The 25,696-nt window shown below is 51.2% G+C and overlaps 2 protein-coding genes across 4 annotated transcripts in view; one reads left to right on the plus strand and one right to left on the minus strand.

Moving 5' to 3' along the window:
• The first annotated feature begins 823 nt into the window (after window positions 1–823).
• Window positions 824–15,066, plus strand: F2 (coagulation factor II, thrombin). The gene is made up of 14 exons (XM_047691408.1): window positions 824–974; window positions 1,356–1,519; window positions 2,433–2,457; window positions 2,718–2,768; window positions 4,015–4,120; window positions 4,219–4,355; window positions 5,942–6,256; window positions 6,565–6,693; window positions 6,779–6,905; window positions 7,711–7,878; window positions 8,378–8,551; window positions 8,777–8,958; window positions 14,637–14,707; window positions 14,821–15,066. Exons 1-14 carry the CDS (start codon window positions 896–898, stop codon window positions 14,962–14,964), a joined length of 1,872 nt encoding a protein of 623 aa, XP_047547364.1. The 5' UTR covers window positions 824–895; the 3' UTR covers window positions 14,965–15,066.
• A 2,400-nt stretch (window positions 15,067–17,466) lies between these two features.
• Window positions 17,467–25,696, minus strand: part of CKAP5 (cytoskeleton associated protein 5) — a 107,938-nt gene continuing 99,708 nt past the window's right edge. For all 3 annotated transcript variants that reach the window (XM_047691644.1, XM_047691647.1, XM_047691645.1), the window contains exons 36-44: window positions 24,748–24,927; window positions 24,086–24,273; window positions 23,480–23,555; window positions 22,473–22,661; window positions 22,245–22,382; window positions 21,710–21,793; window positions 21,464–21,623; window positions 18,267–18,418; window positions 17,467–18,183 (exon numbers count right to left, since the gene is read on the minus strand). In XM_047691644.1, coding sequence (XP_047547600.1) covers window positions 17,938–18,183; window positions 18,267–18,418; window positions 21,464–21,623; window positions 21,710–21,793; window positions 22,245–22,382; window positions 22,473–22,661; window positions 23,480–23,555; window positions 24,086–24,273; window positions 24,748–24,927 — 1,413 coding nt within the window. In that variant the 3' untranslated portion in view covers window positions 17,467–17,937. The remainder of the gene's footprint in view (window positions 18,184–18,266; window positions 18,419–21,463; window positions 21,624–21,709; window positions 21,794–22,244; window positions 22,383–22,472; window positions 22,662–23,479; window positions 23,556–24,085; window positions 24,274–24,747; window positions 24,928–25,696) is intronic.

Raw genomic sequence — 25,696 nt, forward strand, 5'->3', positions numbered from 1 at the left:
AGGATGGCAGAACGGGAACGGGTGTCCCCTGTGTTCCTGCTCTTTGTCCTTCTGTCCTAATTAGACCCAGGACTAATATTTACCCTGTGGAATGCAAACAAAAAATAGGGGAGGGATGGGAGCAGGGCTGGCGAGGGGCAGGGTGGGACCTGCAGCCACTCCAGGCCCTCCCCAGGATGGATAGGCAGGAGGAGAGGGAGGGGCCTTGCCGAGAAGACCCGAGGATTTGGGATGGTCCCCGTTCTGGGGCCAGAAGCAGGTCCTAGGAGGTGAGAGAAAATAGACCAGAGGCTCATAGGCCCTGGACCTTGCTCCTCCTCCTGAGCGGCCACTACCCATGGACATACCCCCACAGCTCCCGGGTGGGAAGGTGGTTGAGAGGAGGCTCTCACGCCGGTCTCAGCCTTCTGTCTGTGATTACATCAACCTCCCCCTTGGTTTACATCCACAGACCCACTGATAAGCACTTACTACATTTCACAGGCATTACATTCACAGTCTCCTTCAGTCCTCACAACAAAGTACTGTTCCCGTTGTACAGATGAAGAAACTGAGGCTCCCAGAGATCAAAGTAACTGACACCATTAGGACTGGAAGGAGCCTCAGGAAGATCCTGCGACCCCACTAGTCTAAGTTGGCCCACGTCTCAGGAGGGAGGGGCTGGACGATGGGGGTCACTTACAATGGCCTTTCCTTTATGACTCCCCCCTCCCAGGCCATCTCTCCCTGGTCCCAAGAAGACCTGTCTTCCTGGATGGCGGGGGCAGCTGTCTATACACTAGTCTCATGGCCCTGACCTGCTGACCTCTCCCTCTTGGCTGATTTCTTCATGTTAGTTCAACATTAACCCAGAGTGGTCAGCACAAGTCCTCAGAGTCCCCGGAGCGGACACACTATGGCGCACATCCGAGGCCTGTGGGCAGTGGGCTGCCTGGCCCTCGCTGTCCTATTGAGCCTGGTGCGCAGCCAGCATGGTAAGGGGGCTTGGAGGCTGGGACCGGCTGGCAGGCTGGGATGCGGGCGCATGGGCCGGGGTCTGCTGGCTTGACCGAGAACAACAGGGCCAAGGCCCAGGTGGGTCTCAGCCTACAGTACACGACTTCGGGAAGGAGTCGGGTGCTCAGGTCTGGATGGACCGAGACTGCTTCTCTCCTGCCATATGGGGAGTGGAGTGGGATCTCTAGGGAATGGAGGGGAGCTGGGGGGCTACTGTTGGCAGGCTTTTGGGTCCTGCCACCATCCCAGGCATCCCCGTTCGGAAGCCAGGAGGGCAGGCTAGGCGGGCTTCCTGCCCCCACGGTGGCCACGACTGCCTGGCTCATGGAGGCCACTGTCCCACACCCCTCCTACTGCAGTGTTCCTGGCCCCTCAGCGAGCCTTGTCGCTGCTCCGGCGGGTCCCACGCGCCAACAGTGGCTTCCTTGAGGAGTTGCGCAAGGGGAACCTGGAGCGAGAGTGTGTGGAGGAGCAGTGCAGCCACGAGGAGGCTTTTGAGGCCCTGGAGTCTGTCATCATCACGGTGAGGGGCGGGCTCTGCAGCGCCGGGTCGGGTCGAGGGTGGGTGGTGGGTGGAGGTCCCTCTAGGTGGGCCCTCTCTAGGACCACAGAAGGGCAGGGGTGTCCCAGCTCTTCAGCTGTTGGTGACAATGTCCCTTTGCGTCTCATTTCACTGGGCTGCCAAGATGAGTGACCTCAGCCATTCTTCTTCTTCTTTTTTTTTTTTTTTTAAAGATTTTATTTATTTGACAGAGAGAGAGACAGCCAGAGAGGGAACACAAGCAGGGGGAGTGGGAGAGGGAGAAACAGGCTTCCTGCTCAGCAGGGAGCCCGATGCGGGGCTCAACCCCAGGACCCTGGGATCATGACCTGAGCCAAAGGCCAACACTTAACAACTGAGCCACCCAGGTGCCCTCTCAGCCGTTCTTGAAGGTCCTGACCCCTGGGCTGTGTCAAGGTCTGGCAGCTAGTGAGGCTCCAGGTCATTGGGGGCCCCTCCGTCTTCTCATGTCTGTTTGCACTGAGGTTTCCGGATGCCCCGGCCTGCATGGCCGCTCAGCTTCAGCCCTGCTGCTATTGTGGGGTGTGGGACTCCGGTGAGGCCTCAGGGTTCCGGGAGCTCTGTCCGGCCTTTCCCTTCCTCAGGGCTCTGCCTGGGCCCCACGCGCCCCCTTCTCCGGCCTAGCCCACCTGTGGGAACCCTTTTGGTCTTGGTTGGCAGGGGGGCTCCCCTCTCCTCAAATCCTCCTCTCCCCAGTGGGCTTGGGCTTCTGGAAACAAAAGTAAGAAACTACCACAAACCTCCCCAGAGCCTGCCCCCTGCATGACCAGGGTAAGGGAAAGAGGAAAGTATGAGGAGAAGAGATAAAATCTACTGAAAAAAAATGAAACGAAACAGGACATGCCACAGCCTCATGCCTGCTCTTGTTTTTCAGGAGGCGTTCTGGAGCAAGTACACAGGTGAGTGCTGGGAAGGGTTTGCTCCTGGAAGGGGTTTCTGGGCACCCCAGTGAGAGAATGTTCTACTCTGGAGAATCTTCTGGTCCATCTAGTGATCCATTTCTCTACCCATGCCCCTTTCCTCCCTTCCTCCCTCCCTCCCTTGGTTCCTTACATCTGTCTCTCCACCTCTCTGTCTCTGCACTTTGTTCCACCCACCCTTGACTTGAATCCCTCCTGTCCCTACCCCAATCACAAAAGTGTTTCTGGGTCTTTTTCAGCTTGTGAGTCGGTGAGGAAACCTCGAGAAAAGCTCATTGAATGTCTGGATGGTGAGGAGCCGAGGCGGGGGTGGGGGCCAGGGTGGGAGCGGGCAGCCTGGGAGAAGAGCAGAGTGGGGTGGGCCAGGAAGTGCGGCCCAGTGTCTGACCTTGCCGTTCTGTTTCTGAAGTCAAGGACAAATCCTTGCATCGGGCTCTGTGCCTGGCAGTGAGGAAGAGGGTTCCTGTTGGAGGAACAAATGCATGAATGGATGAGGAATTCATTCTCATGCGAGCCCCTGCCAGTCTCTCTTCCCCACCTCCAGGGCAGAGCCCCCATGAGGTCACATTCATTCTCCAGAACCTTGTGTGACTCCCCATTGCCTCCAGAATAAAGCACAAGCTTCTTAGCCCGGCAAACTTGGCAAGTTCTGGCCTTAACCTTCCCTTCTGGCCTTATCTTCCATTGCACCAACCATGGGCCCAGACCTCCAGCTACTCTGACCTCAAGCACTTCTCTGAACATGCCAGGATGCATCTACCTCCCAGCCTTTGCTTTCATTGTCACCTTCCCCTGGAGCAGCTATCACCATTTCCTGCAAACTTCCCTGTCCTTTAAGGTCTAGTTCAAATGCCACCACCTTGCTGAACCTGCAAGGGGTCTCCCCGCTCCTCCCCAGTCTTCTGAATACAACTTTAATATAACACTAGACCCCAGCTCTTGATAACTCTTTATCCACTGGCCGTGCTTTAATTTGTTAAATAACCTCTCCAACAGACATTTTACTCAGCCCTTGCTATGTACCACGCACTGTGTCAAGTGCTGGGCATTTGAAGAGAATGAAGGAACTCCCCCATCTCATAAGGAAACAAAAATCCAAAGTACCCAGTGTGGTCGCTGGAAAAGCTCTGTCGCAAAGGCCCTGACCTGAGGAGCTCTGATGACAAGACAGGCAGACCAGGGTCGGATTAGAATGACCTTGTTTGCTTTGTCATCCCACTGGCCACGAGAAGCTACGACTCTAAGCTCCATGAAGGGAGGGAGCTACCTTGACTCTGTTTATTCATTGCTATATCCTTAGTGCCTGGCACAGTGTCTGGCCCCCAGTTGTCACGTGGACGGTGGACACTCAGTGAGATTTAGTGAGTGCTGTGAGATAGACTGGTGGACGGCTGGGTGCGGAGGAGGTAGCTGAGGATACGCGGGTTGAGGGTCACGGAGCAGAGGTAGCCTGGCGGAGGCGGACAGACAGGGCTCTGCTAAATGAGAGAGAGGACAGAGCCGCAGGGAGAGAGACCGAGGCTGGGATCTCTGCAGGCAGCTGTGCGGAAGGTCTGGGTATGAACTACCGGGGGAACGTGAGCGTCACCCGCTCGGGCATCGAGTGTCAGCTCTGGAGGAGTCGCTACCCACATAAGCCTGAGTGAGTGACAGGCCGGCCTGGCGGCCAGGGGGGCGGAGAGCGTGGGGCTGGGAGACCCCGGACGGGCGGTGCTGCTGCTGAGCAATTTCCTATTCCAGAATCAACTCTACCACCCACCCGGGGGCCGACCTACAGGAGAACTTCTGCCGTAACCCAGATGGCAGCACCACTGGGCCCTGGTGCTACACCACAGATCCCACTGTTCGGAGGGAGGAGTGCAGCATCCCTGTCTGCGGTGAGCTGGGGAGGGCTGGGCGGTCTGTGGCTAAGGTGAGGGGTCTCCAGAGGGCCTGGCAACCTGGACTGGAAGCCAGATCCTGGCTACCTTCAAGCATGGGTTAGTCATTTCAACATTTGGGCCCATGGGGCAGTGATGGCAGGAGACCTGAGAGAGCTGGCCCCCTGCTGCCTCCCCAGTCTTTGCTTCTTTGTTTCTGTTTTTTTTTTTTTTTTTTTTTTTAAGATTTTATTTATTTATTTACAGAGAGAGACACAGTGAGAGAGAGAACACAAGCAGGGGGAGTGGGAGAGGGAGAAGCAGGCTTTCTGCTGAGCACGGAGCCCGATGAGGGGCTCGATCCCAGGACCCTGGGATCATGACCTGAGCCGAAAGCAGATGCTTACTGACTGAGCCACCCAGGCACCTCTTTGCTTCCTTGTGACCCAGGCTGTGGCTCATTCCAAATATGCTTTTCTTCCTGCTGGAGGCCCTCTTCCCTCCAGGAAGCCCTCCCTTAACCATTTCAGGGCACGTGCCCTTTTCTGAGCACAGCAGAGCAAAGCTCATAGTGCCCGGGACCACATAATGTTGCCCTTGTTCTTTCACATGATGCGTCAGTGCGCTCTGGCCACAACAATGCTGCAAAACCCACAAAATCACAAACCACCACAAAAGCTCAGGGCCATACACCCATAAGCATTTCTTTCTTGCGTCTGAGGGCCGGTCGGGTTCCTGTGTCTGCGGTGGCCGCTAATGTGGGCTGAGCTTGGCTGCTGGTTCTGCTTCTACCAATGGGGTCCCGCTGAGATGGCTCTCCATGTGGGTTGGGTCCCGGTCTGCTCCACATTACTCATCCTGGGGCTGAGGCTGAAAGGCACCGTCTCCCAGGGGGATGGCAGAGGCCAAAAAACTCTACGGAAACACACAGTGTGTCTCAAGGCCTAGGCTTGGAACTGGTGCACCGTTCTGCCCACATTCCATTGGCCAGGGTGAGCCTTGTGCTCCAGGCCAAAATCACACCTTTGCCTGCAAAACCACAGGGCAGAGGATGAGGATTAAGGCGGGAAAAAGAATTAGTGCCTGCACTCAACCCACCAAATAGAGGCTGGTGTTCTTTGTCCTCCGTGCATTGCTGTTGGGTCCCGGGACAGGTCTTACAGCAAGTCACCAGTCATGGTAACAAAAGCCATATACCAAGCCTGCCCACGGCCAATGCCCCGCAGGCCCGGGGAAACCGCCTGCTGCAGGTATAGGCAGCCACAGTCCCCACTACTTTTCCTGCTCTGCCGCTACAGAAATAGACTCCTTCTGTAAAGACTCCGGGCGGTCACTACCAGCAGATTACAGATAGCCCAGGAGGTGAAGCCCAGCTGCTCTCTGACTCATGATGCACCAGATACAGCATGTGTTTTGTTTAACTCTCTCCACAACCCTGCAAGAACACACGGGTCACGCCTTTTATAGGCAAGTGAGGTCAGAGAGGTCGAGTTACCTGAGGTCACATAGGAAGAAGGTGGCAAGGCAGGCAGTCAAACTCTGACCCCCTTGCCGCGCGGTGTCCCACCCCACCTACTCTGTTCCCCTGCATCCCCACCCACCAGGCCAGGGGGGCGTCACTGTGTCCCTGACCCCACGCTCCGGAGGCTCCACCGTGAATCTGTCACCCCCATCGGAGGCCTGCATCCCTGAGCGTGGCCGGTACTACCAGGGTCGCCAGGCGGTGACCGCGCATGGGTCCCCCTGCCTGGCCTGGGCCAGCAGTCAGGCCAAGGCCCTGAGCAAGGACCAGGACTTCAACCCTGCTGTGTCGCTGGTGGAGAACTTCTGCCGCAACCCGGACGGGGACGAGGAGGGCGCGTGGTGTTACGTGTCGGAGGAGCCTGGTGGCTTCGAGTACTGCGACCTGGACTACTGCGGTGAGGCGGGGTGGGGGCCTGAGGCGGGGGGCGGGGCCTTGGGCGGGGCCGAGCGGTAAGCACCGCCCCCGGGGGCAGGGCGGCCCCGCCGCTGGGGGGCGCGGTCCGCTGCAGCCCAGTCTCTGGGTAGCGGGGAGGGCCTGGCCCCCCGCGCAGCTGAACCCGCTTCCGCCCGCCGGACGCCGAGTTCCCTAGGACGCCTGGCGCTGAGCTCTCACCCAAGGGCCTTCAAGGTCTCCCGGAGGTGGGGAGGGGGTGCTGCGCGCGGGCTGGCTTGGCCAGGCCCCAGCCGTGCCTGCTCCCCGCAGAGGAGCCGGTGGAGGAGGTGGATGAGGACGCGCTGTCGGTGGACCCGGACGCGGCCATCGAGGGGCGCACCGGTGAGGGGGAGTTCCAACCCTTCTTCAACGAGAAGACCTTTGGCGCCGGGGAGGCAGGTGAGGTGACGCTGGCGGCGGGGCGGGGGGCGGGGGGTGGGGTGGGAGGGGGCGGGCTGCCCCTCACACCTAGCTTGCTGTGCAGACTGTGGGCTGCGGCCTCTGTTCGAGAAGAAGTTGGTGAAGGACAAAACGGAACACGAGCTTCTGGAATCCTACATCGACGGGCGCATCGTGAAGGGTTGGGACGCGGAGGTTGGCCTTGCACCCTGGTGCGTCCTAGGGGCAGCCCCCAGAGTCCCCGCTGGGGCTGCCCTTCTCTCACAGGCCTGGGCTTCCCAGATGACGACAGCCCGCACCCCTCTGAGATTAGGGCTGTTGCTTCTCACATGCAGAAGGCAAAGCTGAGGCCCTGAGAGCTTAAGGGTTCTGACCCCGGAGCTGTGCCAAGCTGTGCAAATTCTGGACTTGTGGAAGCTGGGGAGGGGTGCAGAAAACAGAAGGCAGCCCCTCCGTATCATGTGGAGACCGGGGTCGGCCAGGGCAGCCGGCTCAACCTGGGGTCTGGGCCCAATGGGCACCTCTGTCCAGTGCTTAAACCTGGGACTTTCTTTCTTTCTTTTTAAAAAGATTTTATTTATTTATTTGACAGAGATCACAAGTAGGCAGAGAGGCAGGCAGAGAGAGAGGAGGAAGCAGGCTCCCCACTGAGCAGAGAGCCCGATGTGGGTCTCAATCCCAGGACCCTGGAATTAGGACCTGAGCCAAAGGCAGAGGCTTAACCCACTGAGTCACCCAGGCACCCCAAGCTGGGACTTTTTTTTTTTTAAGATTTTATTTATTTGACAGAGAGAAGCACAGCAAGAGGGGGAACATAAGCAGGGAGAGTGGGAGACGGAGAAGCAGGCTTCCTGCTTAGCAGGGAGCCTGATGTGGGGCTCAATCCCAGGACCCTGGTATCATGCTCTGAGCCGCAGGCAGACGCCTAACGACTGAGCTACCCAGGCGCCCCCAACCTGGGACTTTCTACTTTAGCGCAGCCCCCCAGCTCCTCATGCTTCTCACTCCCCCTCCCAGGCAGGTGATGCTTTTCCGGAAGAGTCCCCAGGAGCTGCTGTGTGGGGCCAGCCTCATCAGTGACCGCTGGGTCCTCACTGCTGCCCACTGTCTCCTGTACCCACCTTGGGACAAGAACTTCACCGAGAATGACCTTCTGGTGCGCATCGGCAAGCACTCCCGCACTAGGTACAGAATGAGGGGGCCCGTGGGTGTCTGTCAGGGGTCAGAGTCCTCCAGAGTGACCATGAAGGGTTCTGGTGGCTCTGGGGCATGTGGGATATGTCTGTACACGGCCCACAGTAGAAAACCCAGCAGACTCTGCTGGAAAGGCCATTTGGCCATGTCTGGACTGAGGCTTGAAGACAGATGGGCTTTGCAGAGAGTGAAGTCCTGTCCGCTTGCCCCAGCTCCTCTGCAGGCACCAGCATGTGGCCCAGGTGTGAGCTTAGAATGGAGGCTGTTTGCATCAGGGCTCCGGCCTGTGTTCTTCCCGCACCTGCTGGGGCTCTCTGACTCCGAAGCCCAGAGCAGCTTCAGGCCTGGAGACAGGGCCAGGGCAGGAGGCAGCCCTCTCCCCTTACCGGTGGCCCAAGGGTCACCTAGATTCCTGGGCCCTGAGTGCAGGCAGGAACTGGCTGCTCCTCACCAGGAGGCTTACCGCTTCCCCATTTCCCTCTTTGCACAGGTATGAGCGAAGCATCGAGAAGATCTCCATGCTGGAAAAGATCTACATCCACCCCAGGTACAACTGGAGGGAGAACCTGGACCGAGACATAGCCCTGCTAAAGCTCAAGAAGCCCGTCATCTTCAGCGACTACATCCACCCCGTGTGCCTGCCTGACAAGGAAACTGCAATCAGGTGGGCGCTGGAGGGCGTGGGGGATGGGGGCGCCCAGGGCTGAGTTCTGGGCCCAGCGGACCCTCCCCTTCCCAGGCCTCAGGGGCTTGGAGGAAACCCAGAAGTTCTTTGCGTACCACTGTTTGAGATTCTGGTCTCCAAGGGGCAGTGTTGGGGCCGGGATGTGGGTGAGGGGACTTCTGGAAGGGTTGGTTCTCATGAGGTCCTTCTCCCTTCCTCCCAAAGACTGCTGCGTGCTGGATACAAAGGTCGGGTGACTGGCTGGGGCAACCTGAAGGAGTTGTGGACGTACAGCGTCACCGAGGTGCAGCCCAGCGTCCTGCAGGTGGTGAACCTGCCCATCGTGGAGCGGCCGGTGTGCAAGGCCTCCACGCGGATCCGCATCACCGACAACATGTTCTGTGCCGGCAAGTGCCCCCGGGCGTGTCTGGGCCTCCGCTGGGAGTGCAGGGGGGTGGGCTGGAGACGTGGGAAGGGCGCAGACCTAGTCAGGTCCTGGATCTGGTCACTGATAAGTCAAATGGCTTTGGGCAAAGTTGCATAAACTTTTGGAGGCTCAGTTTCTTCATCTGTGAGATGGGAATGCAAGTCTCTGTCCCATGAGGTTGTAGGAGGGCTAAAAGAGGTAGTAGATCTAGTAAGGTGCTAGGCATGGTGCTAGTCACTGGTTCCATCGTCCATCTGTGTGAGTCCAGATACCAGCATGAGGCCATGGGTGGGGGCAAAGCCCTGTTCCTTCAGTCATTCAGCAAATAATTTTTGAATGCCTGTTGTGATCAGTATTTACAAGGACCCAAACACAATGCCTGTGTCCTCACAGAGCTTCCTTCCTAGGAGGGAGTGTCCATAAGCAGATGTAGAATCTAGCAGGAAGAAAAATAAAGCAGAGTAAGGGAGGGAGAGCTGGGGACAGGGCAGTCCAAATAGAGTGGTTGGACAAGCCTAGAGACAGTCTCTCTGAGAAGAGACGTGAAGAAGTGAGCTAGTCTAGAGCAAGTGCATTCCAGGGTGAGGGAGAGCAGATGCAAAGGCCTTGGGGCAGGAGCCTGCTTAGGGTGTCTGAGGAACAGTGGGGAGCCGGGTGGCTGGAGTACAGTAAACACTGGCAAGGCAGCAGTAGATGAGGGGAGGGAGGTGGGCAGGCAGAGGATGGCAGTTATCTTTGTCCAAATAGCTAACCAGCTGTCCCTACACCATTTAAAAAAAATTGTATCTTTGCCCCAGGTAATTTGATTTTTTAAAAAGATTTGATTTTATTTATTTGTTATTTTTATTTATTTTTTTAAAAGGTTTTATTTATTTGACAGAGAAAGATGACAAGTAGGCAGAGAGGCAGGGAGAGAGAGTGGAGGAAGCAGGCCCCCCTGGTAAGCAGAGAGCCCGATGCAGGACTCGATCCCAGGACCCTGGGATCATAACCTGAGCTGAAAGCAGAGGCTTTAACCACTGAGCCACCCAGGCACCCCTATTTGTTATTTTTAAAAAAGATTTACTTATTTTATTCTAGAGAAAGAGAACAGGAGCAGGGGGAGGGGCAGAGAGAGAGAGGGGAGAAGAGAGAGCCCCAAGCAGACTCCGTGCTGAGTGCAGGGCCCGATGTGGGGCTCTATTCCACAACCCTGAGATCACGACCTGAGCTGAGATCAAGAGTCAGATGCTTAACTGAGCCACCCGGGCACCACTTGAAGATTTTATTTTATTTTATTTTATTTTATTTATTTTTAAAGATTTTATTTATTTCTTTGACAGAGAGGGAGACATCACAAGTAGGCAGAGAGGCAGGCAGAGAGAGAGGGGCAAGCAGGCTCCCTGTTGAGGAGAAAGCCTGATTCGGGGCTCGATCCCAGGACCCTGAGATCATGACCTGAGCCGAAGGCAGCAGCCTAACCCACTGAGCCACCCAGGTGCCCCTAAAATTTTATTTTTAAGTAATCGCTACACCCAGCATGGGGCTCAAAGCTACCACTCCAAGGTCAAGAGTCACGTGCTCCATTGATTGAGCCGCCAAGCAACCCTGATTTTTTTTTAAAGTAATCTCTACAGCCAATATAGGGCTTGAACTCATGACCCCAAGATCAAGAATCCCGTGCTCTACCGACTGCCCCAGTAATTTGAGATGTCACATTTCTCACATACTAGGCTTCTATTTGTACTTAAGTCCGTTTCTATTAGAAGATACTCCATGTGGTTCTCCTGGTCTATTGTCTGTTCTAGTAAACCACTGTCTTGTTTTGCTTACAGAGGCTTTAGAGTATGTTTTAGTATCTGGTAGGGTTTGTGGTTTCTTGCAGTTTTTCTTTCCAGTGTTTTCCTGGTAATTCTTGCGTGTTTATTTTTCCATATGAACTTGGGTGTCCACTCGTCTAGCTCCATAAATAAAAGCTGATGGATATTTTTGTTGGGAGTGTTAAATTTATGAAGTATTTTGGGAGGACTGACATCTTTTTGATGTTGAGCCATTCTTTTCAAGGACAAGAAATGTCCGCTCATTTGCTCAAGTCTATATTGTATCTTTCTAGAGTACTGCCATAGATTATGATTTTTTTCTCCTTACCCCCTCATTTTAAATATTTGTGTTTCTTGAGTAAATTAGTGAGTGGTTCCAAAAGCAAACAAGATATCTAGGAATTTGACTTTTCAGTTAGGCCTGATGCTTTTCAATTCTGTACCTCGTTAATTTTTCCTTTAATCTTGAAAGGTGTTTTCTTCTTTATGCTTTCTTTTGTTTTAGTTGTTCTCTTTCTAGCTTTTTGAGCTGACAATACGGTTAATTTATTTTTGTTCTTTAATTTTTACTGAGTAGGGCTATGCCTTTTCCTCTGTTCACAGAAAACACTATGTAGTGTTTTCATTATTATTTTTTGGAAATTTTGTAATTTCAGTTTGTATCCCTCTTTCATCCAAGAGCTGTTTAGTAGGAGGTTTTTAAGTTTCCAGCTTGGAGGGCCCTTTTATGTTTCAGTTTTGGTAGTAATTTTGAGTTTTGCCATACTCTGCTCCAAGAGTATTATTTATAATATTTCTACTTTATGAAACTGATTTTTTTTGCAAGAGAGCTGTTTGATCAATTTTTGTGACTGTTATGTGTATACTGGAGATGTGTAGGTATGTTCTCAGTTATCCATGTGTAAAGTTTGATTCATATCCAGAAAGTACCAAAAAAAAAAAAAAAAAGGTACCTTATCACTTGTTATCTAGGTCATTTATTTTTATTTATTTATTTTTAAAGGTTTTATTTTTCAGTAATTTCTACATCCAATATGGGGCTTGAACTTACAACCCCAAGATCAAGAGGTACGTGCTCCACTGACTGAACCAGCCAGGTGTCCCCATTTAGGTCATTTATATCCTTATTTATTTTCAGTTCACTTGATCGGTCTTATACTGTGTTCGTGTTAAATTCTGCTAATGTGGGGCGCCTGGGTGGCTCAGTGGTTAAGCCTCTGCCTTCAGCTCAGGTCATGATCCCAGGGTCCTGGGATTGAGTCCCACATCGGGCTCTCTATTCAGCAGGGAGCCTGCTTCCTCCTCTCTCTCTCTGCCTGCCTCTCCGCCCACTTGTGATCTCTCTCTGTCAAATAAATGAAAAATCTTAAAAAAAAAAAAAAATTCTGCTAATGTACTTCTGTCTCCTTGAATTGCTTTATAAATGTGGTTGTTCTGCTGGTCAGTGCAGATATTCATAACTGTTATTTATTCATTGTGAATTGTGGCTTTTAGCATTAAAAGTGTACTTCTTCACATTATTTTCAATTTCAGGATCACTGTCTCTACTGTGTTGTTTCCATTAACCTGATATACCTTGTCCATCCCATTACTTTTAACCTCTATGAATCACTTTGTTTTGTCTTTTATATCCAGCATAGTTGGGTTTTGCTTTTTGCGAGTCAAACTACAAATCTTTTTCTTTTTTAATAAGTGAGTTAAGCCCATTCCTATTTATTGATGTGATTGAATAGGTATTAATTCATATTATTTTGTAATTATGTTTCATCTGCTCTGCTTTTTCCCTGTGCAATCTTTGTGTGTTTTTAAATATACATATTTAGGAAGGTTTGCATTTTTGTTCCAGTGATTATCTTTGGGCTCCTACCTTTTTGAAATGCCCATAGTTCCTCTTTCTTTCTTTCTCTTTTTTTAGTAAAGATTTTATTTATTTATTTGTGGGAGAGTGAGAGAGAGCATGAGAGGGGAGAATGTCAGAGGGAGAAGCAGACTCCCCTTAAAGCTGGGATCCTGAATTGGGACTCGATCCAGAGACTCCAGGATCATGACCTGAGCCGAAGGCAGTTGCTTAACCAACTGAGCCACCCAGGCGCCCAGTTCCTTCTTTTCTTATATGACCTTTAAATTGTTCACTCCCATCTATTGGCTATACAGCAGTCAGGGAGTTTACTTTCCTCTTTCAAGATCTTTGATATTTTTATTTTTTATTTTTTTAAAGATTTATTTATTTATTTATTTGACAGAGAGAGAGAGAGAGAGAGATGACAAGTAGGCAGAGAGGCAGGCAGAGAGGGTGGGGGGAAGCAGGCTCCCTGCTGAGCAGAGAGCCCGATTCGGGGCTTGATCCCAGGACCCTGAGATTATGACCTGAGCCAAAGGCAGAGGCTTTAACCCACTAAACCACCCAGGCCCGTGGATCTTTGATATTTTTAGATGCATTTTTTTCTACTTGTCAGAACAGTTAATCAGCCCTTTTGCTGAAGCTTCCATCACTTGGTTGGATGAAGCTTGTCGTTTAGTAGGTGCTCCAACAATGGTTACGGGTGTAGACTTTCCTGTTTCCACGTGTTTACAATTGTTCTTCTGTTGTCCTGACACCTTAAGCTCTGCTTGGCTGCATATAAAATCCGTGGCTTACATTTTCTTTGATTTTTTTTTTTTTACGTATGCCTTTGTTGTTGCTTACTTTGTATGTTGTTTTTGAAAAATCAGATGCTGGAGTAATTCTTTGCAACTTGTAAGGTGTTTGGTCTCTTGCTTGGAGGCCTTGAGGGCTTTTTCCTTCATCCTGAAGTTTTTCTGGGCTCTGTCTCGGAGTGGAGAGCTTCGGGCAGTCTGGTCGGCAGCCCAGTGTGGCCCCTTTCAGCATACATACACCCCCCAAATCTTACTTTATTTCCGTGAAGTTTTCTTAGATTATATCATTAAATATTAGTTTTATTCCATGGTTTTATTTTTCTTTTTGAGAGATTCAGATTTCTTTCTTGGGCTGAATTCCATTTCAGCCTCTTTCTGCTTTGCATTTCTTGCTATTGTTTTGTCCATTTATTTCTAATTTTTGGATTTCTGATGCAAGGCGTTTGTTACAGCATACAAACTGGCTTGAGGAAATTTAATTCGGTTATGGTTTTCTTCTATTTCATGGTGGTGTTTTGGGGGACAATTTTTGTTAGCTGAGGTGTTTTTTTCGTATATTTTTGGTTTGTTTGTTTTCCTGTAGCATCTTGGTGTGGATCGATTTAGTTGCCATTCACACGTGTTCAGGGTCATTTACAAGATTCCGATTCAGCCGCACCCACTTCTTTTATCCAGCAGATATTTACAGCCTCATCTCCACATGAGTGTTAACTATTAGATGCATAATTAAATATATTAAATTGAAGTTTGAGTGTTCTCTGTATTCCGGTGATGATGATGATCGTGTGTGCGTGTGTGTGTGTGGCTTTTGTTGGTCTTCACGTTGTTCCATATTCTTTATGGAGGGTATGAGGGTGATTTTGGATAAAGGCAACTGCTGTTATCCTCAAGCCACCTGTAGGTCTAACGTATTTTCTTTTTAAGTCCTTCTGCCTGTTGAGTAGCAAATGGATTGTGGGTGGGGGGAGTAGAATTCAGGGAACTTGTTCAGGGGAGAGGTACACGTGGTGTGACCGGGGTGGAAGCGGTGAGAAGTGGCTGGTTGGGATGTGTGTTGAAGATGGAGCTGAGAGGCAGAGCCGTAGGACTGCGTGTGTGGGGTAAGAGAACGAGGCGTCGAGGAGGACCACAAAGGGTCAAGTGTACACTCGCCAACTCGCTCTCTTCAAGGCGGGTGTGGGAGAGTGAGCTCTGCGCCTAAACCCTGCTGTTCTCTCTCAAGGTTTCAAGCCCAATGAAGGGAAACGAGGGGACGCTTGTGAAGGCGACAGTGGGGGACCCTTTGTCATGAAGGTAAGCATCCCTAAAGGCTAGGAGGGCGGGGAGATCTTCCGGGGGCGGGGAGGCGTAAGGAGGGACTGTTTCCAGAAATGGTTGCCTGGCAGTACCCCATGTTTCTTCCTCAGAGCCCCTTTAACAACCGCTGGTATCAAATGGGCATCGTCTCATGGGGTGAAGGCTGTGACAGGGATGGAAAATACGGCTTCTACACACACGTGTTCCGCCTGAAGAAGTGGCTACAGAAGGTCATCGATCAGTCTGGAAGTTAGGGGGCTGTTCACTGCGAAGTCATAGAAACCAATCCAGCAGGATTATTTTTGTGGTTTGTTCCTAAAGCTATATGGTTCCAATAAAAGTGGCTGTCAGCAAGCCTCCATGCTCCCAGTGCTGTTCATGGGCAGGTCAGAAAGAGCCAGCATGACTGGATGAACAGGACTTAGCGAGTCCACCCCTCCTAGAATGAGGGCGGGGTGGCAGGGAGGGCAGGGGACAGGGAGGTGGCAGCCTGAGGGTCTGAGCCCCGAAATGCTCCAGACTCGGGGCCTTCATGGGTTCCCTCATTTAATGCTCAGAAGAGGTAGGTGAGGAGATAGACTAGAAGTATCTTGTCCAAGGTCACCTAGCTGGGAAGGGTTAAAGTTGGACTTGAAACGGAAGATACTGAAGCCTGGGCTTTCAGTTGCTCTGCTGTCAGGGCGGTAAGGTGCTCGACCCAGGAACAGAGACGAGGCAGGGGGAACAGACCAGAGCAAGGAGGGGTAAGGAGGCACATCTTTCTCTTTACCTCTGACTTTCCTAGTAAGTCCCTACATCCTTCCGAATTAAAATGACATCAGATTTAACGCCCCCCAAAGGCTAAGTATTTTAAGTGGCTTCATCTGGGAGTACTGTGGGATAGGGCGGTTAGGAGTATGGGTCCCAGAGTCAGACTGCCCGGCTTCATATCCTGGCTACTGCCTTAAAGGGGAGAACCGTGGATGAGTCAAAGACTTCCAGGAGTCTGTTTCCTCCCGTAGAAGGTGCGAGGACATTCTTACCTAATATGGGTGAGAGGATGAAATTAGGTCACTTGCAGCGGGCACTTAGCAGAAAGCGCAGGGCCCAGTACGTGGTCTGGAAGTCATTGCTGCTCTCATTCCCACTCCTGCCTGGTGCGGGCGGAGTTCCTCCGCCACCCCCTCCTCTCGGCCCTACAAGGAGCTCGTCAGTGTGGTGGTTGCTTCCTGGAATTTCCACTCCCACAGTAGTTACAGACTTGAGCAACTGGCTTTTCTAAGAAATGGGCCTTTACAGCTGCCCAGTCGCAGCATGTTCTCCAACGTCACTGCTGGCAGTCACCGGTCCAGGCTGGAGCGCGGCTCTGACACACGCTGCCCTTCCACGGAGTGCCACAGACTTGCCAGCTGCCCCGTGGCCTGCTGCCTCTTCCGTCTGGGGCATCTGTGACTCAGGAGCTGGACACCGCAGCTCGCCACTGGCACCATGCTGACTTTCGACTGGTGTGGCATGGCAGGTGGACGACTAGACGATTGTCTGGAGGACCATGTCCAAGTCCTGTTCCTGAGCTTGGAAGTGAGGTGGCGGAAGAGCACGGACGACGCCATGTACCGTGCTTGGCCTCGGATCTTCAGCTACGATCTTAAAACTTCATGGTGTGAAGTGGGAAGGGACCAAAGGTAGGCACTTTTACCCACTTCCCTCCCCTGTGTTTTCCCTTCCCCTTTTTCAGTCCATCAAGGAACAGAGAATTAGGACTGAGTTCCTTGTTCTCGTTATTTGGTTCTGGCCAACCAGGAAGCAGGGTAAAAACTGGGAGTTCAGTGAGTTTGCAGGACCTTGGCAGCCCAGAGCTTTCACCAGAGCGGGGGAAGGGATTAAGACTTAGAACATCCCAGCTCTGCTTTTGAATCAAGGGCACGAATTCTCAAGGCTGCTTCCCTCCAACACAGCTGTGAGCCCTGCAAATTCCGGACCTGAGCACAGCCACTCCTTCCAAGTGCATCGTCCTAGTCCGGCAGCGAGCGAACCCTCCGTCTTCCTTCCAGGGAGGCCTACTCGCGCGTTCCGCTACAAGGGAAGTGTGATTTCAGACAGCACAGGGGAAGGGGACACCTGAAAGCCTCGACTAGAATCAACAGAGCACGGGCTTTCTGTCTACTTTCCATTTCTTGAGCTCCAGCTGGGTAGAAGATAACCTAGAAGAATTCCTTGACCCTCCTGGCTACCCAGGAAGTCTGCCATCTGAATCCAGAGCTTCTCGGTACTAACGAGCTTTTCTGACTGTGGAGGGAGACCCTGGCAGATTTATTCTGGAGGGGACGTCTCTGCTCGCTTTCCAGTCCTCATTCAGCCTGAGTGGGAAGCAACTATGGGTCTAGCCTCAGACCCCGAAAACCAGGAGGGATGCCCCTGAGCACCCCGTCCTCCTTCAGTCAGAGCCCTGAGGCCAGTCCCCGTGTGGAAAGCACTACAGCCGGCCCGTCCTGGGCCCCAGCTTGCATGCTAAGTGGCAGAAAGCACGAGAGCTCCCTGGTGCCACGGTGCTGGTGGAAGAGAAGTCATGCCCAGAACTTCAGAATGCGCAGCAAAGGGACTGCTCCGTCCCCCAGGAGCCGCCTCCTGTTTCGAGGGAGGAGAAGCACGAGTCTGTGCGCCCCAGCAAGGCGCTGCTCCTCGGTGGGGACCTTCTCCGCTTTCACTGGCTGGCTGGCTAGCCGGTCCCAAGGACACGTGACAGAAAAAAAGCTGCCCAGGTACGGAGCATCTTGGGAGACTGTTCTAGTTAATGCAAACTTTATTTATAAAAGACTCTTAAATTAGTTGTATCATGCCATGCATTCATACAGAATACAGTGACCCTTCCGGGCTACGGGGAGAAGAGCTCACAAACTCCAAGGAAAACTATTAAAGAGTTTCTAAGAGTGAAAAGCTAGGAAAGATCAGGACAACTTTACAAATGAGCAGTTAAAAATAAAAGACAAAGGCTATGGAGACTAGTCGGGGCCAAGAGGAGGGCGGCTGTTTACAAGTCTGTACACTAAACTACGACATGGACAGTCGGCTAGAGGCAGGGCGCGGGCGGAGAAGCAGAGTGTGGACAGAGGCCCGCGCCCCGGCCGCCCCTCCCGGCCCGCACGGGGACGCGTCCTGCCAGTCCGAGCGCCGGGCCCGCCGAGCCCCTGCCACGAGGGGGACGCCGAGTTTAGTGACCTAGAGCTGCAGGGCGCGGGGCGGGGGCAGCTTCACTTGCGACTGCTCTTTATTCTCTCCAGTCTCTTTTTCAAGTCATCAATGTTCGCTGTGGAGGACGAGGACGTGGTCATGGTTCCTGAAGAGTGGGTCTGGTTAGAATCCAGGTCCGAGTGCTGGTGCTGCTCCCGGGACTCCCGGAGCTGAGAGAGTTTGCTGTGCAGCATGTCTGTGGAAGAGGCGACAGGGGGGACTGCTGGTTTGGAGAGCAGGGAGGTCAGCGGAGGCCGCTCATCTTGCTGCGGAGAGAAGGAGACCCAGGTCAGCCCGCAGCTCGGGAAGCGCGGCCAGGCCCTGCCCCACGCGGAGGGAAGGAGCGCACCTTTGTATTGTCCAGACCACAACGCTGGCGGAGGATCTTGAGCCTTTCTAGGTAGACAGACGGGCCCACCTCCTCTCCGTTTGTGTTGCCTATGGAGGACACCGTGCTTGTGGGAGCGGGCATACACGTGACCTCCGTCTGCGGGGAGATGCCTGCAGAGGAAAGGGGAAAGGACGTCAAATGCACACACGTCCCACTTCCAGACCGCCCCAGTTAATCTGTTGCCACAGGGAACGATTTGGAACAATTTACACCACTGTAAAGACCGAGATATCCACAAGAGTCCCATCTGGAGTTGGTGATAAACGGGCTCTGGAATGTACAAGTCAAGCTGAGCGAGAACTTCAAGAAACAACGGAGCAGAGCAGAGCAAAAGCTAGACCCTCCGCCTGCATCCTGGGACATGAGGGGGCTGCAAGCCATCATCCCGCCACTGGCCTGGGCCAGCCAAAAGCCCAGGCTGCTCCCGAGGCTACTGTGCCCGGCTGAAGAACCTCTGGCCTTGAAGTGCCGGCCGTAATTAGACTAGGTCTGGACTAGGTGACGCACGGGCGAGTGCTTATTCAAACCAGGGAAGACCGCAGGGAGCTTGAGGTGACAGTGTGTTCAGGGGGAAAAGGCGGAAACACAGATGTCCAACACACACCCCAAAGGGGGACAGGAATGGGCGCATCTGTCACCCTCAGCATGGAGAACAATATTCTTGCAGGAGAGGGAAAAACCAGAAAAATCTATGTATCACAGTTCTTAAATTTCTGAGAAGGAACAATCACAAAATGTAGGCATTTAAAACACCCAATTTGGTATCAGAGAGAACGCTTTATATAAGCCAAAAAGAGCAGGTCTTAGGGTAAGTCGAAAAGTAGCACCAAAGGTTACTGTATAGGAAAAAAAGGAATCCTTAACGTAAACATGCGGAGAATGTGCTGATCGGAGGCCAGTGACCGAGGAAGGACGTGAGAGCCAGTAGTGAGGGGCGCTGTCCGAACACCGTCCACACGGAGCCACTCTGTAATCAGTGGGGTCACACGCTCGGGCTGCCTGTGTGCTGTGTAGGCCCCGAGTACCAGTGTAATGTTGGCTGTCACCAGAAAGGCCTTTGGAAGTGAAAAAAGGGGGCCCCACTCAATCAAGCAAACCATGCTATGTGCGCTTACTACCTCTGACCTGCCATACAGTGTAGTATTCGTTAGGCGAGTTGTTCTGTGTCTGTCTCTGCCTTTGTAGACTTTAAACTCTAGCAGAGGTTTCTGTCGTCTGCTGCATGGCCCATGGGAGGCAATCAGCAGGCACTGCCGAATGACAGGAGTGAAAGCTCATCCATCCCAATGTCAGGCTGAAACCTTACTCCCTCCACAGTGAAAATGCCTGTGTGTGCAAATTCCTGTTTACAGGAGCTAGAGCCAGAGAGAAGACCCTGGAGGTGTCAGTTACAGAAAGCAGCTGTCAAGAGCCTTAAAAGAAAGACCCCTGTTCACTGTGCAGAATAGAGCACGCATATCTGTTCCACATTTTCTTTTCTGTGAGTTCCCCAAACCTCCTACTCTTACAATCTTGGATTTGTTTGCCTATAAAACCATGTTTCCTGGGTGCTTGGGTGGCTCAGTTGGTTGGGCGACTGCCTTCGGCTCAGGTCATGATCCCGGAGCCCTGGGATCGAGTCCCGCATCAGGTTCCCTGCACAATGGGGAGTCTACTTCCCTCTCTGACCTTCTCCCCTCTCATGTTCTCTCTCACGGTCTCTCTCTCAAATAATAAAATCTTAAAAAACAAAACCAAAACCAAAAAACCATGTTTCCTTTGTGGTTTTCAGGTTCCAGTCACGTTCCCTCTCACTTGTGTATCTTGCTGGGCTGAAGCTTCAATTGGGTTCTTCAATTATTTTTGTTTTTAACACCTGAAATTATGCCTCTCCAAGACCTTAAGAGTCTTTTCCTTGAAGTGTGACAAGCAGAATGTCTACGTATGGACGGCATGCTACATATGGACATACCATATGCGATCCGAGGGTGGGGGGTAGGCTGTGAATTTTAAGAAAGGTCTCCCTCAGACAGTGGCTTCTGAACAAAGATCTGAGGGGAGAGAGTGAGCTAGTTTCAAGGCTATCTCCGGCAAGAGCAAGCTACATGTCAGAAATAGCTGGGACAAAGGCCCCCAGCAGGTGTGGGTCTGGTGCGTTCCAGAACAGCAGGGATGCTGGTGGGGGCCGGGGTGGAACAGGAGTCAGTGTGAGTAGAAGAGATGTGTGGCTCTAGAGCTGACAGTGGGCCTTACAACTTCGGATCCTGTAGATCTCTGAGGCTGTCTGCTCTTACTGAGAAAGGGAGAGCCTTTGGAGAATGAGAAGTGCTGTTCCGATACTATGTGTGCAAACGATGATGGGAAGGCAGCACTGGAAGCAGGTCAGCTGGGAGAACAGTGCCAGACACCAGGTGAGAGGTGAGCACACTCACACGGGGCAGGGGCAGTGAAGGTCCTGGGAAGTGGGTTAGAATTCCGCACGCAGGGTTTGCAGGCAGAACCAAAAGGACTTCCGACAGAGGGGAGGGCACGACTCAAAGGCTTTGGGTCTAAGCAAACTAGAAGGACCAAGCTGCCATCATCCGAGATGGAGAAGAAAGTTAACGGAGCAGGTTTCGGAGGACTCTCTGGAGCTGAGAATGTGACACGCTGAGTCGACCATGTCTACTGGAGACTCACGTGGAGGCATCAAGTAGGATGTATGTGTTGGGATCAGGAGGGTTTGAGCTGGACCCTAGACAACCCCGAGCCTCGCTGGCATGTAAATGGAATCTCAAGCGATGAGAATACTCGAGTTAGTTAAGGGAGTGAGAGTAAGAAGGAAGAGACAGTACGGACTGAAGCCTTGAGAACGCCAAGATGAAGAGTTCAGGGAGAGGAAGAATCAGAGGCCAAGAAGGAAGAGGCCAGGAAAGCCAGGCTCGAGGAGACCAAGAGAGCACGGACACCTGGAGGTACAGGGAAGAAACGGTTTCAAGGGCAGGGATCTCTGCCCCTGCTAAACACTGGTGATGGGTCAAGTCAGGTGACCGTGTTGGCCGCTGCAGCAGTGTGAACATCACTGGTGACCATCAGGGACTGAGGAGCACAGATATAAATTAAAGCAAATCAAAACCTCCAGTTCCTGAGCTGGAGCTATTCTGAGCTCACGCCTGCGGCCGCTGGACAAACCATACCTGTAGATGCGGGAAGACGGCCTTTGCCCTCCCTCTCCATCTCAATCACCCGGAGGCCTCTCTCGACATAGCTCTGGAAGAACTGGGAGGAATTTTTCAGAAATGGTTCAATGTCAGCATCTGAATACTTCTTCTTATATTCGTATAACTCTGCCAGGCCCTGGTTACCAAGAAAAAGTTAGTCAGTTAGTCAGTGGCCTTTCCCCATCAAGCAGATGCCCATTTGGCTCATCCTTCCCCTCTCACCTCTTTAGTGTTCTCCTTAGAGCCGATCTTCTTAAAAATCTCAGCCAAGAAGTCATTCACTTTGGCCTTTGATGATTTTTCATCCTGCAATTGGAAGACACAAAGGACTGGCTACACTTGAGTTATTAATTAGGAGCCCACGACTGGATAAGACCTGAAGAGTTCTCACAACTGGTATGTTCCTGCGGATAACAAAAGCACCAGTGTGTGCGACAGAAAACCCCTACTTTCTGGGACACTGAATGCCTCCAGTCGCAGGTTTTCAGCTAAACTTGATGAGGAAGGACCTGGCCCACTGCTTCCTAAGTAGAGCTCGCCGTGGGTTTATCTGGCAACCTGTGGTTGTGTGGCGACCACACGGTTCTCTTTCGTTCATATAAGGAAACTTCCAGGTGGAAATGCTCACAGCAGGGTGCTGGAGCAAGAGAGTGAGCCAGTCCCCACGCCTTCACACTCGACCCTCAGCAAGGCGGGCTCCAGCACTCACGCCTCTGACAAGATCGCCACCCTCAGCCTTTGGGGTCAGGCCGCTTACTATTCGAGACGCTCCCTTCTCTGTCTCCTTCTCGGACTTGCTCCCCGTCTGGTCCATGCTGTGCTTCATCATCCGGCAGAGATGCGCCTCCAGCTCAGACTCGTTCTTGTTGTCAATCATCGTTAGATGGTCTAGGATCTGAGGGAGACGTGCCCGTTCAGATGGCAATGCCACATCCAGAACATTCTCCTCAAGCTCCTTCAGGGGCCAGCTGCTGTGCTCACTTACCTTGGGTCCTTTCAATTTGCATAAAGTGTGGAGCAGTGTCTTTAGGGTCCGTATGGGAAATTCGCTTTTGCATTGCTTCAGTTTCTCTTTGGGAAAGACCTTCATGAAAATGTGTATGTCCAGGAGAATTCGGTCCAGATTAATGCTGTTGATGGTATCAGGCAAGAGTCGAACCATTCTCCAGAGACACTATTGAAAAAAGAAAAAAGTAGTAGTAGTGGCGGAAGAATGAAGATAATTCCTGTCACCGCCTGCTCTGGGCTCTGGGGTCACTGTGGATAGATGGTTAGTGTGTGATGAGCTATCCATGTCATCATCCCCACATCTCCTTCCCACTCCTTGGAGATGGACCTTAAATAGTGAGAAGAGGTGGAGAACTGGGCATGGGATCCGAGAGGAGAATAGTTCACACAGCTTAACCTAATCTAACCCAAGGAAACAAACTCTGTTACAGTGTAGTAACAGGATTTATGGTGCAGAAATGGTTCATTTGGGGTCTTCCATCGAAGAGACCAAAATATTACAGGGCTATACATATCTGTTTCCCTGGAAGGTATAAAATTTGTCTCAGCAAACTCACTGCCGTTTGTTTCTAAGACAAACGGTCTCTCCCTTTTCACTGTTTGAGGCCAAAGAACTGTTCAGGCCTGAGCTTGGGGTATAAAATTGGAGACCAGGTATGTTTTCCAGGTATGCCCTGGTCAATTTTTTATGTCTTTCTTTCTTTTTTTGAAGATTTTATTTGTTTATTTGACAAAGACAGCGAGAGAGGGAACACAAGCAGGGTGAGGAGAGCGAGAGGGAGAAGCAGGCTCTCTGCTGAGCAGGGAGCCCGATGCGGGGCTTGATCCCAGGACGCTGGGATGGGATCACGACCCGATCTGAAGGCAGACGCCCAATGACTGAGCCACCCAGGCGCCCCTGTCTTACTTTCAACTCCCCTTTCCCCAACACTTTAAAAGTATTGCATCTTTGAAAGAAAAGAGATCAAATTATTTCCACTTTACCTTCATAACAAGCTCTGAGAATTTGGGAGAACTGGCTGTTGCTAGCAGGCTGTCTTGGAGCAAAACAAGGAGGGCACTAGAGCAAAAAAAAATCCCAACATGCTAGCATTAATAGGTTTCAAACATTCATTTACTATTAAAATCAGTAACTGAAAGACCAAGTGGAAACTGTTTCCATCTAATAAATTGAGAGCCTGTCAATCAGGACTGTCTCTGATTACCTGGCATTCAGCTGTGAAGAAAATAAACGTCAACCCTTTAAGCTTCCTTAGTTACCACCTGATAAATGGTAAAGCTCCTCACTCTACTTTTCATGTTCACTGGTAGCTGAGAGAGAAATGTGCCTGAAATGTACATGAAAGAGGGAGGTAACCAACAAACACTACAGTCCTTCTCTAGAAAACTCACTCTGCTGGCTGGCTTCCTGAGTTGTTACTCATTTTAATGCTGTCTCAGGTTGAAATACTTTTGGTTCATGAGGAAGAGAAGAGTAATAAATCAACATAACTAGGCAAACCTAAAGTTATAATTGGTCTAGTGACTGGCTTCCATGGGTAGACCAAAGAGAGGCTGTTCCAGGCTCTAGGGGTGAGATTACAGTTATACCTCAGGATGTTGGTCTGGTCTGACTTCTCCAGCACCTTCACCACCAAGAGGTTCACAGAGCGGATCACTTGCTGTCCTTCCTCTAGATCTTCAATTCGAGAGTCCAGCATTAAGGTGATGAGGCCGTGCATCAGGTCTTTCAGGACGCCGGTGGAGGCCTCCCGGGCGAGGCTCTCGATCTGAAACAGCTATCCAATCATACTTCCGTTAAAGGTACGAAACCCAGTGTTATACAGCAAGGAAGACAAATATGGGTGGCATGTTCTAGTAAACTATTTTACTGTATTAAAAAAATTCGAGTATTAGGGGAAAAAAAAAAAATCACCAGACTCCCTCCAACCTCCAGAAATAGCCAAAATTCACCAGAGTGCCTCCTTCCTTCCTGTTACAGAAGTACTTTTAGGGTGAGCAGTTATTGGTGAAATGCAGCCAGGGCCTACCATGCCTGATGAAGACACAGCAAGAAGCGGAATTCTAGGTAATACGTATCCCAACAATAAGGCCAACTGCAGTATCACCCAACATCCGGTGAAACTAGTCAGCAGACTAAGTAAAACCCACAGGTGACACAGGGCTCACTGGAACTACGCGGACTCATGCTCTAGAACCCAGGCAGGATGGGACACTGAAGGGAAGCTCACATTCTACAGGCGCGGCCTTACCGAAATCATGTTGCCGACGATACAGCTATATAGCTTGGTGATCTCGTCCTTCTCCAATTTCTCATCTGCCATATGTGTGCTGTAGATGAGTCTTAGTTGCATGAACGTGGCTATCAGAAACTGATCAATATGGCCAGACATAGCTTCAGCTTTGTCTTCCTGTCTTAGGACCTCATCGATCTGGTAACAAAAACCCCAAGATATAGTCACCAAGCATTATACTTCTAAGCAGCAGGAAAATGCTACAAGGATGTATCTGTAATATTTATTTGCAAAGCGCTTATAATTATCTTAGCTTGAAAAAAATCCAGTCACTTTACATAGTCCTTAGGGATTCAAACATTCAACACATGTTTACTGAGCAAGACACGGTTAGAATTAGTCACAGATCCTTTGTGAAAAGGTTCACTATCTAGAAGATCAGGGAATCTGTATATTTAAATACCCATTATATCTCATTTGATCACTCAACAGTTCTGAGTAGTAGTAAGGTAAGTAAGATTTCCATTTATCAGATGAGTAAAGTGAGACTCAAAAGATCAGACTACTTAGTCCAAATTCAAAACTCAGGTTTCCCACATCCTGATCTGGTGTTCTTTTTGGTTCAGAGCATTGGCTGTCACTAATGGTAAAATGTACTACTATGGGAAAACATGTATTTCCTATTCACTACTGTGAAAAGATCTGCGTTATTTATGTAATCATAAAAATATGATTGTCACCTGTGTAATAGGACAAGCATGCCAATCTTCAATGACCATCCTCTCATGCAGGGCTATCCTGTTATACAATTCCAGGGAGCACCATTTACAAAGACTGCGGTGTGAACAGTGCCCCCTGGTGTTCTAGAAGCTCGTGGTCCTACTTTCATTTAGATTTACGCAGTTAGATATCCCATACACACAAACAATTTTATATAAATGGGGCTGTTTAACAATGCTGCTTCAAC

The sequence above is a fragment of the Lutra lutra genome, chromosome 10 (assembly GCF_902655055.1).
Source record: "Lutra lutra chromosome 10, mLutLut1.2, whole genome shotgun sequence".
Taxonomy (NCBI): domain Eukaryota; kingdom Metazoa; phylum Chordata; class Mammalia; order Carnivora; family Mustelidae; genus Lutra; species Lutra lutra.